The sequence below is a fragment of the Heptranchias perlo genome, chromosome 15 (genome assembly GCF_035084215.1).
Source record: "Heptranchias perlo isolate sHepPer1 chromosome 15, sHepPer1.hap1, whole genome shotgun sequence".
Lineage (NCBI taxonomy): Eukaryota > Metazoa > Chordata > Chondrichthyes > Hexanchiformes > Hexanchidae > Heptranchias > Heptranchias perlo.
Window position 1 is genome coordinate 42193035 of NC_090339.1, and position 17767 is coordinate 42210801.

At 42.2% G+C, this 17767-nt stretch overlaps 1 protein-coding gene across 5 annotated transcripts in view; it reads left to right on the forward strand.

Annotated features, from left to right (window-relative positions):
• The first annotated feature begins 10025 nt into the window (after positions 1–10025).
• tenm1 (teneurin transmembrane protein 1) overlaps positions 10026–17767 on the forward strand; it is a 539174-nt gene continuing 531432 nt past the window's right edge. For all 5 annotated transcript variants that reach the window (XM_067997123.1, XM_067997125.1, XM_067997124.1 and 2 more), the window contains exon 1: positions 10026–10245. In XM_067997123.1, the coding sequence (XP_067853224.1) occupies positions 10026–10245 (220 nt within the window). The remainder of the gene's footprint in view (positions 10246–17767) is intronic.

The following is a 17767-nucleotide window of genomic DNA, read 5'->3' on the forward strand; positions in this document are numbered from 1 at the left end:
TGAAACATTTGCGTTGTTAGACCAACTGTAGGTCGTGAGTTCTCATGCCTCGATCTCACCCAGAAATGCGGCAGCTACCAAATTGGAAGCCGACGACTTCCAAGTTTCCAGGCCCCGCTTGAAACAGGCATTAGATGCCTTCAATATTCAAATCAGGGTCCAATGCCTATTTTAGGACCCTGCTCGAAATTCATCATCAACTGGGCGGAGCATGGGGCATCATGCTCTGTTCAATTTTTTTGGGCAACAGTGACCTAACCAGCGGTCCCTAAAGATGCCGCTGGAGGCCACCCACAAAATGGTAATTTAACTATTGTTAGTTTCCTTGAAGGCAGGAGGAGAAGGAGTGCAGCTCCTGTCTCAAGAAAAATACTCCCAGCTGCTGCTGGCCCGAGCTCACCCCTCTCCGATTTGCCTCTTCCCCCAACCCTGGAATCACCTGCAGACTGACTCACTATTGGCACTGGCCGAATTTCCTAAGTCCCGGATCGGCAAGCTGCATCAGGACACCCGATTGGCAACGTCAGCTTATGCAAATTTTTATGGAGATGAGGCCTGAGGTCCAATTTTCAGCAAGCCTTGGACAAATGTCTGTGGGGGCGCAATACGGGCTGACAGCCATTTCACGCCGCTTTCCAGCACTATGAATATTTCTCCCCCCTTGTGTCCTGCTGCTCGCTTGGCCTTGCTTTTTCTGCAAGGAGAAGAACGGTTTGTATAGAACGAATGGATATCCTGTGCCATGTTTTTTATAACAGCAGTACAATATTATGATTTTATGTGCCGCTTACCTGAATGTAAAGTGCCATGTGTTCAGAATGTTGTGAGGGCTGACTAAGTGCATTGGAATTGTCAGCTGTTGTGTGAATAATGATCGTCCAATTTCAATCTTTCTCACATGAATCTTTCTATGTTTTCATTTTTTTGGCTGGCTCTACTAATTCTTAACAATTGTCATTACATCATTTGTGTTGTATTTCCAGCAGTTTTTGGTATCAATTTGGGTGAAGTATACTAAGCTACTTCAAAAAATACATGTGACACCTGTAACTTACTTTGACGTAAATGGATTCCAATGTATCTGGCAGCCTCCATGTATTGCTTCTTATATTTTTTCATGGTCATCCTCATTGTTTACCTTTGCATCCTTCTTCAGGTTACACGCAATAGTTGGATTGGTGCATTGTATGCTATTTATACTATTTAGGCAGCTGTTTAATGAGTTCAACATCAATAATTCTGGGCACCACACTTTAAGAAGGATGTCAAGGCCTTAGAGAGAGTGCAGAGGAGACTTAATAGAATGGTACCAGGGATGAATGACTTCAGTTACGTGGACAGACTAGAGAATCTGGGATTGTTCTCCTTAGAGCAGAGAAGATTAAGGCGAGATTTGATAGAGGAGTTCAAAATCATGAAGGGTTTTGATGGAGTAAATAAAGTGAAATTGTTTCCAGTGGCAGAAATTGTAACCAGAGGACACAGATTTAAGGTAATTGGCAAAAGAGCCATAGGCAACGTGAGGAAAAAAAATTTTATGCAGCAAGTTGTTATGATCTGGAATGCACTTCCTGCAAGGGTGGTGAAGGCATATTCAATAATAACTTTCGAAATGGAATTGGATAAGTACCTGAAGGGGAAAAATTTGCAGGACTTTGGGGAAAGAACAGGGGAGTGGGACTAATTGAATAGCTCTTTCAAAGAGCTGGCACAGCCATAATGGGCCAAATGGCTTGTATTATTCTATGATTCTATGATTGCTAGTACTTTACAATTGTACACTGTTACGCAAACAATTTGTTCCACCCAAATGCATTTGAACGTCCACAAATCACAAAAAGTAATGTGTTGTTAGAATCGTTTTAAAAGGGCGGAAACCTTAACTCACATTTATCTGTGTGCAAAGCAAAATTTCACCTGCAAGTTCTTGCACAAATTTGTATCTTTGAATGGTTTTACTTGCTGACAGGGCAGAAGGTCGTTACTTTACTGAGAAACTTGTGTCAAGTGGGGGATGAGGATAGCAATGGCCTTGTGGGGGGCTAAGGAGATTTTGTAGGGTGGATAATTGAGTTGGCTGCGTCAGGTTGAAATTAGCCCACACCTACTGGTGCTTGCCCAGACCCAAGAACAGCATACTGCACGCCACACACTCAGATTGGCAAATACTCCACAGTTGCTTTGTCCATCTGCTTGTTTTGGGAGATGTTGAGTTGCACCACAGCTAGGGAATGCATCTTCTTATTGCTAACTCAAGTGACTTCCAGGTTCAGAAGAGGTTGAGTTGGGGGCATACTAGAGGTTACAATTGTTTCTAGAAGATTTTGTCAACCCTTATATAAATAAATACATAAGAATTCTTAAGGACCAAGTAAAGTAAGGAAAATTCTGGAAGTGCGGATTATAGTAAAAAAAATACTTGCCCTGAAATTCTGTCGGGGTTTTCCTGGTCTCCTGACCCAAGTCTTGACAGGAGATCAGGAGAACCCCCAGAGAAACGGCGTAATTGACTGAAAATGACCATTTTGGCCATTTCTCTGAGAGTTTCATCATTCTCCTATATAAGTTATAATGGGAGGCCAGAAAACCCCAGTGGAATTTCTGGGCCCTTATTTTTAAAGGTCCCCCAGCTCAGATTTCTGGGATACTAAATGTTCAAGACTTCAAGCACATTAGTGATCAGCCTTACCACTATCAGTATCAGGAATGCATTCTCTACCTCAAATTGTTCCCAAATTGATGATTTTAAAATATATTTATACTTACAGTACAGTAGGAGTCATACAGGAAATCATTATTAATATATGTAATTTTCAAAGCATTCGATGCAGCAGTTCTGATGTCCTGAGGAGCAAATTAGTCCCAGTCCCCATACCTGAATAAATTCTGCAAATGAGATACTTTGAATAACAAAATTATTCAATTTAGTAAGTCATTCCTAATGGGAAGAAGCCAGTGAATGGTTTAACATCTACTTTTTAGAACACCAGTACTTTGTGGGTTTGAATCCTAGAGATGCCTATCACTTGAAATCATCTATCTCTGTCAGGCACATCCCATTACATGGTTGCATTTCTGCAGAGAGTCACACTCAGGAGAGAGTTTTTTGTTCAGAGGTAGAATAACTGGCACTGTTCACTTTAATTGTGATGGGTAGGCAGCAGAAAAGTATTAACTCGGTCTGCGAAACGTGTAGATTAAATTACTTTGTCACCCCAACTGGATATAGATGCAAGTTGGACAGTTATCTTCAAAGGGAGAAAGTGCAGAGAAACATTTGACATGTAGAATTGGCATAACAGCTTAACTGACAGTAGGTTGGACTCCCCAACTAGAAGGTCATGAGTTTCAGTCCTCAGGCTCCTTGAAGTACCATACTGAACACTGGTGCAGTGGTAAAATGTTACACACCAACACACCATACTTTGGGGGAAATAATCCAGGCAAGTAATGTTACACAGACTATGTTACAGTTGTGATGGTGAACGTTGTATGCTTCCTGAGGTACATAGTGCCCTGCACACTATGGTTTGGACATTTAATCTTTGCAGTAGTGTGCAGAGTTCTGAGGGTAGACATTGTTCCCATCAGCAATATGATGGAAAGGTCACAAAAAAATCATTCCTTTGTGTGCAAGAAGCATTAAGTAGCTCATTCAAAGGTCACTGAATTGTGTATCTGAAGAACTTTATCCATTGTGCTGACACTATCAAGCTGATACTGATCGGCAAGGATTTTCACGTAGACAAAGGAAGATAGTATGCAGAACTGTGGGTCCATGCAGATTTCTGAAATTGGTTTGTTTTAGAATGTCAAACAGTATTTTAACAGAGCTCTGTAAAAATGTAGCTCTGAATGTCAGTTCCTTTCTTCATGAAGGAGGATGTACTATGTGGAGGCTCAGTTTTACAGGATGAGGATTCACAATCCATGATTCCCAATATAACAATTCCTGAGACATTAGGAGGGAGGAAGCAACTGGAAGCTTGCTGAGGAATGTTATATCATCGACATGCAACACCGTGACCATGGATTATTTAAGCAGAAGTGCTATGGTGTGTCTTGCAACATTTCATCAATGCACCATTGTGTTAACCCTTCATATATTGTCTGAGTTTTACAGTGAGGATCACAGTGAGCCCAAAGACTCTAAATAATGTTGACAAACAATTTGTATTTATTTAAATACTTACATATCTTTTCCAAGATGCCACATGGGAAATAAAGTCCAAGACAGTCACGGATGGATTTAACAGCCATCCTTGGTGTCCATGCACAACCATTCCTTTGAGGAAGTATGTACATATTTAAATGTCTTGTGATAAATAGGGAAGATGTAAATGTTAGAGTCCCTAGGGTGCTGCAAAACACTTGCAATGCCATTATTTTGCTGCTTTGAAAGAGTAGGGATATGCTCTAAGAGTGAGGTATAAGTGCAGTATCAGTCTGAGATTGGATATGGAGGGGAAAACAAAAAATTGGATAGGGCCTATTATTGGGCACGAGTAGCACAATTAGCTATTACCTGGTGCCCAATGGCCCCTGCGGAGAAAGGATGAGAATTTGACCCGGCCTCAGTACTCACGTTCAAGCAGCGTTCTGAATCAGCGTTGCCACGAGGATTCAATGCAACTCACACTTTCCACCAGCAGGGGGATCCCGACCTCTTAAAGGCAGGTTGTCTCTTAAAAAATCTCTTAAAGGTAGCCGGTACTTGTTATTTGCTGAAAATAACAGACTGCTGTCTGCACGGAGTCTGAACAGAGATCAGACATCGCACACGTAAAACACAGATGCAGGTCTTGTCCCTTTGTTTACAAACTGATGAATTATGTTAAAACATTGAATAAAGCTTGTGCACTCCTAAATCCCACATCCTCCAATCTGCATGCCAGACCTCACCAATCCGCCGATCTGAGTTGGCACCAGGCCTGCGAGAATGTGTGCACCAAGGTTCTCTGATGATGCACTAGCGGGCTTGTTGCAAGAGGTGGACAAGAGGAGGGACATCCTATATCCATGGGGGGGTAGAGGGGTGGGCAAGAGTCCCTCCAGACATATGCCCAAAAGGCAGTGGGAGGCAGTGGGGGATGAACCTAATGCCAGGCGCACAGCATCATCAACATGGATGCAGTGCAGGAAGAAGTTCAATGCTTTGACACAAGTGGTCAAGGTGAGCGAGGTCAACTGTCAAGTGGCGTCTCCTACCAGCTGCACCACTAGCCGCATCCACTGCTCCACGCACTACACCTCCCATCACTCACCTACCAACAAACTCTTTCCATCAGTACTCAACTCTGCCAATCAGATGCTTCCTCTCACCGTTACACATTACCACGGTTGCAAGCCGCCCACCCACAACTCACAGGCCACACACACTGGCAGCTATTCAACCATGACAGGCACATCACCCAGACACACGTCCCACTTTCTTGCAGAAGAAGATGGTACATAACAGGAGGCAGCAAGTGGCAGTTGCATTTAGCCTCTTGAGCCTGTTCCTCCATTCAATGAGATCATGATGGACCTGTGACCTAACTCCATATACCCCACCTTAGCCCCATATCCCTTAATACCCTTGGTTCACAGAAATCTATCAATCTCAGATTTAGAATTCACAATTGAGCTAGCATCAACTGCCATTTGCAGTAGAGTGTTCCAAACTTCTCCCAACCTTTGCGTGTAGAAGCGTTTCCTAACTTCACTCCTTCACGCCCTGGCTCTAAATGTTAGGCTATGTCCCTACATCCTAGTATTCAAGTATAGGAGACCTCCAAAAACAGTTACAAATGTACGGCAGCCAGAAGCAATAATCCAGCTACCAGCCTGTAAATCCTGCATGATCCCTTTAAATAGCGCTGGTGTGGGTCCTCCAGGCACTGTATGACACGTTCAGATGGCCATGGTTAAGACTGTGAGTTGAGTTGAGCGTTATGTCCCAAAATGGTGTCTATCACTTTAAATCAAAATTGCACTCTGGTTGTATCCATTTTCTTCTTACTTTACATGCTTCCGGCAATCAGTATTTGCGCATGCGCTAACTCCTATACCAAGATGGTGTCTGGCACATGTCATGCTGGAAATGTGCGTGCGCAGCCAAGACACCATCTTGGAAGTTCGACAGGCCATGTAGCACTGAAACAATGGGCGCTACATGGCCCAATTTAGCGCCCGTAGAATTTGAAGCACAGCTGGGAGCACTCATTAAGTTATACTGGGGACTGTGCCTGGCTGCAAATTGCACTCTTCTAGGAGTGAGTTCTGTACTTGAGTAAGTGGCATGAGCAAAGCTCTGTTCCACTGGTGGCCATTTTTTAATGTTAGGAAAGCAGGAGGGAGCATCCACTTTCTCATAACATTAAAAAGACGTAGTACATTTACAAAATGCTCAGGAGATCCAAAGGATCATTTCAGCACTTTTTAAACCCAACGTCACACCGCACTGGAGTTAGATTCCACATGTGTCAAGTCCAAGAAGTGTGAGAGGAGTACCTGGAGGGGCTCTTATTGAACTCGGCTTTAGTACATTCTGGACTTATGGTGACACTTTCACATCCTTAAACTATTTTACACTGATACAAAACAAACCATATAACTATAAATCCTAAAGGAGTTCTCACAATACTTGTGTTTAGTGATAATTGTTTCATTCTACTTTCTATACTAATAAACAGACAGTGTTTGTTTGCAAGATGATACAGCTCCTTTACAGTAACAGGCACCCACTTCTTGAAGACCTCTGCAAAAAATAAAAATATATTTCTGTGTCAAATAAAGATCTCTTTCTCTCTCTCTCCCTCTATTGTATGTTCAGACACTGTTCTCGATTGTATAGCAGGAAATAATACCTCTTAGGGAAAAATAAGCTGATAGCTCTCTAAAGCACCAATTTTAAAAGATTGAAATAGTGATAAGCTGCCTTTTATTGATAGGTCAGACATTGAGGTCCCTTGTCATTGTGAATACAAGTGACTGAAAGAATCCCAAGTTGTCTGCCAAAGGAATACGTCTCTCTGCATTGATACAAACTGTTTCTCTTCAATATAGAAAATAGAGGTGTTTATGAACTCAAAGCACAGATTGATCTGTGTTAAATGTATTGTAAATATTAGGACAGACATTTTTTTCCCTTTCTTGGCCAATTCTATTACCTTATAAAATTGACTGACTGAGAGTGGAATCGTTTTTTTGGTTCAGTCCCTTTTGTGTGGCACTGCAGCTGCTGCCTGACACTGGCAATCAATGCAAATCATAAAATTAAAATGAGACTCAAAGAAGAAACCTAAGACAAATTTAAGATTAAAATACAAAAGAAAATCAAGTGGCGTATAGAAAATGTAGATGGGAAACAAAAAATAAATAAAAAGATCAAGAGGGTATGAGGAAAGGGTAGCAGGTAACCTAAAAAGGAAATATTAAAAGATTTTAGGAATACACAAAAAGTAAAAGAATAGTTCATGAAAATGTTGAGCTGTTTGGAGACTAATAAGGAAATCACACGGAGGATGAAGGAATGGTGGAGATATTAAACAATTACTTTGTCTCCATTTACACAGAAGTGTGTGATGGTGGAAATAAAAGGATACAAGAGGATGAGGTTGAACAATTAGATAGGATAACTATACATAGAAAAATAGCACTAAAAACACTGATAGAACTCAAAGAGGACAAGGCACCAAGTTCTGATGGCATCCACCTTAGAATGCTGAGGGAAGTCATGGCAGAATCTGACCACAATCTTTCAAACATCCTTGGATGTAGAAGTTACATCAGAGGACTAGAGGGTTGCCAATGTAGCACCTCTGTTCAAGAAAGGAGAAAGAGTTAACTGGGTCAGCTTCAGAACAAAATTCATTCTCATTCAGAAAGACATGAGTTCATTAAAGATAATCACCACAGATGCGTTTGGCAAATTTAATAGAGTTTTTTGAGGAAATAATGGGATGTATTGATAACAGAAATGCAGCAGATGTTGTGCAGATGGATTTTCAAAAGGTATTTAACAGGAGGCTTGCTGATAAGATTAAGGCATCGGGGCCTAGAAATTCAAAGGTGCCGCATCCATTTTTCAGGTGCTAAATGGACGCCTAAACCTCCAATATGGCAGGCAGGAAGTGCACGCTCATTAAGGGATGGACGTATGTCACCGCTATATGTAAAAATATAGGCATCCAGGACCCATGCCTGAAACAGGTGTTAGGCCCTTTACTAATGCAAATAAGGGGCCTAGCGCCTGTTTGAAGTCCCCTGTGTAAGACTGGTTGCCCAGAGTGCAGCCAGTGCAATTACTACTGCATTCAGGAAAACCAGGTCCAAATGCGGCCTAGCCAGTGGTCCTTAAAGGGACCACTGCAGGCTGCCACCTAGATCGCAACCTAGAACCCCCCCGTCCACGACCTAGACTCCCCCATCACAATCTCAACCTGCTCCCAATCACCCTCCTCCTGATTGAAGCCCACTCCCGGTCGCCCAATCCTGATCGCCCCTCTCGATCGCCATCTGTACCCTCCTAAAGACTTACCTGAGGGCAACTGCTGGCGACGCAGTGGTCTGATGTTCCAAGCCTCTTCGCTGGTGAGCTACCTGGGGATGCCCAGTAGGTGTCTTCAGCTTGCCAGTGTAATTTAAATGAGGCTCGAGACCCAATATCAGATGAGCCTTGGCCCAAATTGTAAAGGTGTGGGGATTGATCGACAAGCAGGCACAAATGAATTTCTGCCCCAACAGTATTGAAGGAAATGTGGCAGTGTGAATAGGAAGTTAGCTGAAGGACAGAAAAAGGAACAGTTGTTAATGGATGTTTTCAGACTGGAGGAAAGTATACAGGAATGTTGGGACCATTGCACTTCTATATGTACATATATATTTATATTTTTATTATATATATATATATATAAATAAAATAGAGGGCACAATATCAAAGTTTGCAAATGATGTAAAAATAGGGAGCATGATTAACTGTTAGGAGGAATGTAAGCCGCTTCAGGAGACATATAAAGGTTATTAGATTGAGCAGATAGATGTTGGATGAAACTTAATACAGAGAAATATGAGTTGCTAGATTTTGGAAGAAGAATAAGGAGGGGTCATATACACTCAATGGTAAAACTTTAAAAGGAGTAGAAGAATAGAGAGACTTGGAAATTGAGACACATTAATCTTTCAAAGAAGGAGGATAAGTCAATGAAGCAATAAGTAAAAGAATATAGGATGGATTTTATAAATAGGGGTGTAGACTACAAAACCAAAGAAGTATGCATAACCTGTACAAATCATTGGTTAGGCTGCATTTAGAATATTGTGTCCAGTTTTGGTGCCCTACTTTAGGAAGGGCATCAAGGCCATAAAGAGAATGCAGAAAAGATTTACTAACATTATACCAGGGATGAGAAGCTTTATTTATAAGCGGAGACTGAAGGTGAAGAGGAGATACGATAAAGGTGTTCAAAATTATGAGGGGCTTGACAGGGCAAATAGGAAAAAAATAGTTTCCACTGACCAGTGAGTTTATAATTAGAAGCCGTAAATTTAAGATCATCGGCAAAAGAACAAAGGGAGAGGTTAGGAGAATTTCATTTTTTTTTAACAAAGACTGATGTTGAGACGTGGAATGCCCATCAGATTCAGGAATAGCTTTTAAAAGGGAAAGAGATAAATATTTGGAAAATAAACATTTAAAAGTCTTTTTGGAGAGAACAGGAGAATGCAACTCAGTGGATAGCTCTTTCATAGAACCTGTGCAGGCATTAAGAGCTGAGTAGCCTCCTCCAGTGCTGTATAATTCTATGATTCTGTGATGTATTATAATCCATCTATGATGTAGATGGATTTTCATCTTCTTGAGATAGTGTGAAGATGTTCGACATGCTCCCCGCCCCCCCACCACATCTGCCATTTTGAAAATTTGGGAATCAGGAAATTCAATTTATTTGGCCTTACATATTTTTCCTTTGTGTTTGTAGGTCATTCTCGATTAAGAATTCTGGACTCCCTGTTTTAATGTCTGTGTGCCAGCTTTACAAGGAATGGATCAGATGGATTGTAAACCCTACCAACCACTGCCAAAAGTTAGGTGCGAGATGGAATTGGCATACACAAGCTCTTCAGATGAAAGTGAAGATGACAGAAGTCCCCACAAATCCTACAACTCTAGAGAAACAGTTCATGAATACAATAAGGAACTGAGGATGAATTACAACAGTCATAAGAAAGACGTCATGCAAACAGTGGAAGAATCCCGACAAGGTATGTATATGTTTTTGTGTGTATATATGTAAATTTTAAATGTATATCTAGACATATAATACATTCTTCTTAACTCATGCCTGTCAGGAATCAAGTGAAATCTGCAAGTTAAAAGGGGTCACTGAATAAGGCAAGCCTGGAATGTGCTTAATTTGTTTTTCTCTACATTTCTCAGTCAGACAATTTAACTCCTTGTATTTTTATGATACACAGTTTAATGGAGTTTTATCTGGAATTAGCTTAATTTATTATTTTTTCACACTTTCAATCAGATGGAATAGAAAGATAGCTCCAACTGAAACTCTCATCCAAAGTGGAATCATGTGTTAGCCTGGTTCCTTTTAAAAAGGAGCGTACGGTGTCACTATCATTATACTGCACCAACCTTAATAATAATAAAGCACTCAGGTTCTATAAGGAATACATTTCAGTTTACCAACTGTCACAAACTGTAAAATTTATGTCAATATATTTTTTAAATATGCCATCTATGACCCAATGCTTTGTTCTGGCATTCCAGACGAGAGTCTGTAATTCAAAAGGGCTGGTCGACCCTATCCTGAATTAACATAATTGGTTACCGTTCTTTGAGGGTGGTGACATTTTGTGTCCTATCAGAGTTAATAATTTTGTATGTCTGGAGTATTGTTTATAAGAAGTTTGTTAATGCATTGATATCAGACGTAATTGTGTTTTCAGTGTAGTTTTTGTATCAAGAAAGGCTGGTTCATGAGCATGAAAGTGGCATGGTGATATGGAAGTGTGGAACCAGCTAAAGTTCTAGATCATGTTTCTCATCGGCTTTCCATGGAGTTGTCTTCATAATATTTTGATCATATTGCCAGAATCTGCACTATCTTTCTTTTGTCCATGATTGGTTAACCCGCCTATCTTCAAAGGAATTGGGGTTGCACATCTTTCATTATTCAGCAGTGTTGATGTAGACCTCGACATTGACCCCCACTACATCGGATGGGAGAGAGTCGGGGGGATGGGCTAAAGACTTAATTATGGGAAATGCATCCCCAACACACCGTGCACGTGCCCACCACTTTTTTTTAACAGTGGCTGATATCCTGACGTCCAAGTGTCCTGTCGTGGAGGGGCGGGACACTGCATTAACATATTTAAATTGGGCTTCAACAGTGCAATTGGGAAACACGGCAGTGAAAGAGAGGTGAGAGATGCCGTCTCCACAAGATGAGTGCCTTTTCGAGCATTCCTTGTGGGCCAGGAGGAGCCAGAGTGCTCCCCCCAGGCACCTCAAGGAAGCTTTTGGCCTCCCCCCTGCCAATTAAGGCCTCTCTCCCCTAGCCCTGATTTCCAGCATCCCCCCAGCCCCGATCTTCAGCCTTCCCCCCTCCCCCCCGACGATCTTCAGGCTCCCTCCCTCCAACCCCAAACGCTCCCCCAGTCCTCCTGATTACCGATCTCTCTGCGCCCCCCCCCCCAGCCACGGTCATAGGTCTCCCTCCCTGCCGTGATCACCGATCTCTCCCCCAAGCCGCGATGGCCGATCTCTCTTCCACCTCCCAAGCCATGATGGCCCACCTTCCCCCCTCCTGATGGCTGAGGAACGTCCTGGCTGCGGCCTCCTGCTGTTGGTTTTCCCGCGGCTATCGGTTTGGGCGGCTGCTGGGCGGGAAGTGGATCATAAACATTATAATGAGGTCCTGCCATTAAGTTCGGCAGGACCTCCATGTGACCGTGCTGGTTTCTTCGGCCTCCCCTGCACCCTCCCTGCCTCCCTATAAATATCAGGGCCATAGTGTCTGTTTCACGCATATGTTCAGGAGCGTGAAACTCTGTGAACATTTGGGGCTCACATATTCCAAATGCACTATCTTTATTTGAAGGATCCACCTAGAGACTGCATTCTGTTCTCCATGGACCTATCAAAGGCTCATCTGTTTCATCCTAAGAAACTAAGAAGTGCAGAAGAAATTTTGCTAGACTGTTTCGACCAATTTTCATCTTCTAGATATTTCTAGATTTTTTTACACAATTGTTCTGCTGTATAATATTTGCTTAATATATTTGTTCTGTAAATTGTTTTTGTGATACATTTTAGCCTGTGTGAAGCAGATCTGGTGTTTGATATTGCCCAACTTCTGGATAGGCAGGAGAACTAGTGAGAATACTGCATACATTTAAAATTGTAGTTATTTTTAAATAGGGTCATTGTTCGTTCTGGATTATGCAGACTAAGATATGCACTATTTAATCATTTGTAAGCCTTGGCATTAAATGTTGGTAAGCTGTTTCTCCCATGATGGACACCTTCCAACAGAAATCACAAAATTGTATTCAGCAATGGGTTGATTTTTCTCCTCTCCTTAACCCAGTGGTACCGAGGCCAGTTACACACCCATAATGCCAACCCACCCGAGATCGGTTAACCTAGCACAGACTGAAAATTGAACCTATTACCTCTGGTCTATGTAACTTGGTACTATACCAGGTACTGTCTTGATCCACCAGACCATCATGGGAGGTCTGTGTTATAAACTTGGGTTTATTGTAAGGTAAGGTTTATTGTAAAGATAGACAGAGGTCAGAATTCACAATAGTCTGGATGCCTCAGGTAACCAATACAATAGTTGTACTTTCAAATTGGAAAATTTAGTACCCTAATTAGCTATTTTTGTCACATGATGTGAAATGCTAAAAGAATATTGAAATATGTCCTGCTTTCAGTCTATGAAACTTGACATTTAATGCAGCTACTGTATTACAAAAAAGTAGATCAGCACATGTTACAAGTGTTCTGAAATGTGCCCAGTTAATTACCACACTGAGGTAAGTCATTTCTGAAGCTGGTTGCAAAGTTCAATGAGAAACAGGTATCAACAAGAAAAAGCAATTCTACTATTTCAAGATAGCTCAGAGATCAGCAATAAGTGCGGACATAGGGTATCATTCCATGTGTGCCAGTTGTCCTCTGGTGCTTTGCCCAAATGGCTGTTTTAGTGGCCATTTCTCCTATGAGATCCTAGGACCTGAGTGTTGGCAGGCTGTTATGGTGGGTGAATCATAACCAAGCCTAGCAGTGTCCTAACCCCTCTGTCGACACATATGTGCTTAACTGCAAAGATTGGTGCCATGGGGGCACAGGGGGGCATGGGTTGGCACGCAGGATGGGATGTCACGAGCCATGGGTTGGCACGGGGGTCACGGGGCGAGTCAGTCATGGGGGGAGGGATCGGGGGTCAGTCACGGGGGGGAGGAGGTGTCGGGATCAGGCGTCATCGCGAGGGTCCGCAATCGTTGGGGGGGATCGGGGATAGGGGTCGGGGGTCAGCAATTGTTGGAGGTGGCAGAGATCGGGGGTGGGGGTCCGCGATTGTTGAGGGGTTGCTGCAGGTAGGCTTGTTGGGCCTGGGGGAAGCACTCCTACTCCTCCGGGCCCACAAGCTATGCCAGAAAGGCATCTACCTGTTAGTCTTGGGCTTTCTCGCCTCCTTTCACGTGACGTGAAAGAGAAGGCCTGGGAATCCCGGCTCCCCGGGGTTGAAATCAGAAACTGTGAGAAAATGGAGGCTCGCAGCCTCCTTGATAGGTCTTAAGGCCCGACCCTCCTCCTGGGAGCGGGTTGGTCACCCGCCCCTCGTCCTGCCCCGGTGAAAACCAGAAGTGGGCGGGTTGGGGGCAGGTCTGAAATGGTTGCGATTTTGAATGCCCCCCCTGCCCCCAATCCACCCGTTCTTCACTTTTAAATCATGCCCAAGGAGTGGGAACCTTGGCTGATTTTCCCCTCATTAGATCAGGTTCACTGAAGTTGGTAGTACTGCCACAACAACTAATTCAACACAGATCAAGAAGTAAACCTGGAATTATCCAGTGCTATTGATCAATTACACACTCGCATTACCAACTGAGCTATAGCGGGGGGGGGAGGGTTCTAAATTGATGCTTCTGAATAAAGAATAAAGAGGGACTTTTCCTCAAAAAAAATCAAATAGTAAACTTATGTTCAACTTGGATGATTTTATTCTATTTATTTCGATATTACAACAGTGAGCATCAGGGGTTGGAGAAAATACTGAACCAGATCTATCTTATCATATCATCAAAACATCTGAAAGCTCTTCACACAATAACTTACTTTTTCTGAGCTGCAGTAACTGTTGTATTTTTTTGACATTCTGCACCAGGAAAATCCCATAAACAGCAATAAAATAAGTGATTAGTTAATCTATTTTTTTGGTGGTGGTAATGATTGAGGGAGGAATTTTGACCAGGATACAGAGCGAACTTCAAATGGTGCCAAAACATCCAGAGAATTTCAACTAGTGCTACGGGACCTAAAAGTCCACTTGAACCACTGGAATCTAAAGACAAGACCTTAGTTTGTTGGATTATTTTAAAATTCTCATCCTTATTTTCAAATCCCTCCATGGCCTCGTCCCTCCCTATCTCTGTAACCTCCTCCAGCCCTACAAACCTCCGAGATCTCTGCACTCCTCCCCGATTTGCGCATCCCCAATTTTAATCCGCGTTGGTGGCCATGCCTTTAGCTGCCTAGGCCCTAAGCTCTGGAGTTCCCTCCCTAAACCTCTCCAACTCTCTACCTCTCTCTGCTCCTTTAAGATGCTCATTGAAACCTACTTCTTTGACCAAGCTTTTGGTTGCCTGTCCGAATACCTCCTTATGTGGCTCGGTGTCAAATATTGTTTGATAATCGCTCCTGTGAAGTGTCTTGGGATGTTTTGCTATGTTAAAGGTGCTATATAATTGCAAGTTGTTGTTGTTGAAACATCTTTGAAAATGAAGCACTCCTCTGTAGAAGGACTTTATTTAAAGAAAGTAACTTTTCTGCATAATTGCTGTCAAGTACTTAGCCAAAGATCATCTCCATAGATTTTGATCATGAATTTCCTCAGAGCCGCTCCCACTCCATTGCCATAACTTTGCTGGAAGTATGACAGAAACCTCATTTTTTTGGGCTGCATTGTGGCAAAGTTACAGTGGGAGCAGCTCAGAGGAATTTGAGAAGCCTTATTCTTTTAAGTATAATTTTTTTTTAAGTTGTCTTCTTGCAGCAAGGATACATACTGCACTGGGTTGCAGATGGATCAATTGCCATTTGAATATGGGCCTACCAGTGTGGGAGCAACAAAAAAGGAAATTAGGAACATTTTGAGTACTCTGCCAGAGCAGCCCGTGCCTCTCCCTATGAAATCTTGGCAGGTCTGCAGAGTGGGAGTCCCTATAGTGCTCTTACTGGTACAGGTATTTGTGAATTAGCCCATCACCAGGATTTGTTTTGTTGTATTTACATTGTAAAAAGGGTCTTTACAGTGAGACTCCCACTTAGACTTGAGCTAGCTCCCCTTATAGCCTAGTGGATCAAGAAACTGCCCAATATAGCAACAGGTTATACAAACCAGAGGGTCCCATAAATAGTCCCCAGACTTTTACTGAGTTAGCTTAGATGCTGCAAATGGCTTTACCCTCTTAGGCTAGGAAGGAGAAAATGGCAGCTTGGGTTCCTGATCCTGATCTCTACCCAGTGACCTCAACTGGAAAATGCATCATGTGGATGTTAGTTAAGAGCATGATTGGGCTTGGCTGTGATGATGTACACAGTTTGAATAACCTACTGACTGTACTGTCCGTTTCAAAATGAAAAAGTTTGCTTGTGAGAGGTACCAGAGGGCTGCTAGTGCTTGTGGAACTGTTCTCCAATATGAGTAAACACCTGCAGGCGAGGAGTGCCAAAAGACAGAGGCGGTGGAGGCGGGGGGGGGGGCGCGGGGAAATGAAGCCTTCTAGCTGTAGTTTATTCCCTTCTGTTGTCTTCCTTTTCTTCTTGTTGTGGTTACAGGGGTTGCTGTCAATTGTGCCTCCAGTCAGAACTCTAAAGCTAAATTATTTATTTACCAAATGGTGCCATCAGTTATGAGAAGCATAACCTTTTTTTAATGTCATGTGTCACAGGATTTTATGTGACTGATACAAAGACGTTTCACAGCAGCACTTTTGGTGGCTATTAATGTTTTTCTGTATTGAAAATATCACTCCCATTATAGAAATCATGCAACATAAAATGTCAGGGATACAATGAGAAGACAATGATCCAGACTATGCAGGCAGGTCATGTCATATCAAACCAGACTTTCCGATATGATGGTGTTGTTTTTGATTCCATGAAATATCTATAGCCTCAAATTGTGATAAAAGCTGATGGTGTTATCAGAAAGGTAACGGGACATCGGTGAGATGCTTTCAACTCATCAAAGGCAGCACATGGTATGAAAGCATTATCAGATTTATAGGCAAGATAAAGTAGGGTTCTGATCGACTTGGAGCCATTGTAAAGGCTCTGATATTGTAATTTAATGAAGGTAATGGAGGCACTTATCTTTGTCTGGAGATTGCTATCTTGAGACATCTTCCAGGTCTCTGGAACTGTGAAATATTGTTTGAATGGTTGTATGATGGAGGAGGAAGTTAAGAAAATGCATCATCTTCACAAGTAAGAAGTAAGAACCCCCATGGACTATTCCGATATTTTTACAAATCATCAAAACACTGAGTACCAAGTGATGTAAAGACTCCTGGTAATAAGATACAATTTCAAGAAGATAAGGAGGCCAAATAGATGGACCAATTGCTGTATGCAAATTTAGTTTTAGAATTCTCCTTCTGGAAGAAAATCATTGGCTTGAAATTTTTTTTGAAAAAGCCTTGAGAGTTGCTGTGGAAATTGAAGTCTGTCGGGTTAACACCGTGTGCTGCAGGCATCTTTTCAGCTCATTGAAGGTGTCTCCTTACTTTGTAAAGTGATTCTGATTGCTCAGGAGTGCCATGATGATTTATAAACACAGTTTCACTCAGTTACATTACTTTACAACTCTCTCCATTAGAGCTGCTATAGTGAAAATCGAGAAAATGCCAAACAGGAATTGAACGTATATAAATTATAATGCCCCACATCGAAAATTTAATGGCAGTCAGGAACTCGAAATGTGTGTGTTTAAGGAGATTTCAGCTTTTCCTAATGTCAAATCATCTCTGATGCACTTTAACTTATGATAAATGCACGTCATTCATTACTGATCCAAGCAAATCGCTCATGAAAGTGAAAGGTACAAATGCCAGAGGGTAGAAATTAAAAATAAGGAAGCTAGGATTAAGAAAGGAAGTCAGGCATGCATTTCTGGTAAGTTAAAGGATTAAGGCGTATGTGGAGAACATGAATCATAGAAAGGTTACAGCACAGAAGGAGGCCATTCAGCCCATCGAGTCCACGCCGGCTCTATGCAAGAGCAACCCAGCTGGTCCCACTCTCCCGCCCTGGAATTTTTTTCTTTTCAAGTACTTTGAAGGCCTCCACCACTCCCTAGGGCAGTGCATTCCAGATCCTAACCATTGGCTGTGTGAATAGGTGGGGTGCCCTGAAAAAGGAATTAATTGTTGAGCATGCTGGTCTTTTCTTGTGTTCTTATTACCTAGAAAATTATTTGCTTAATAAGTATTATTCAATCATTAAAAAAGCATATATGTAAAATAACAGATA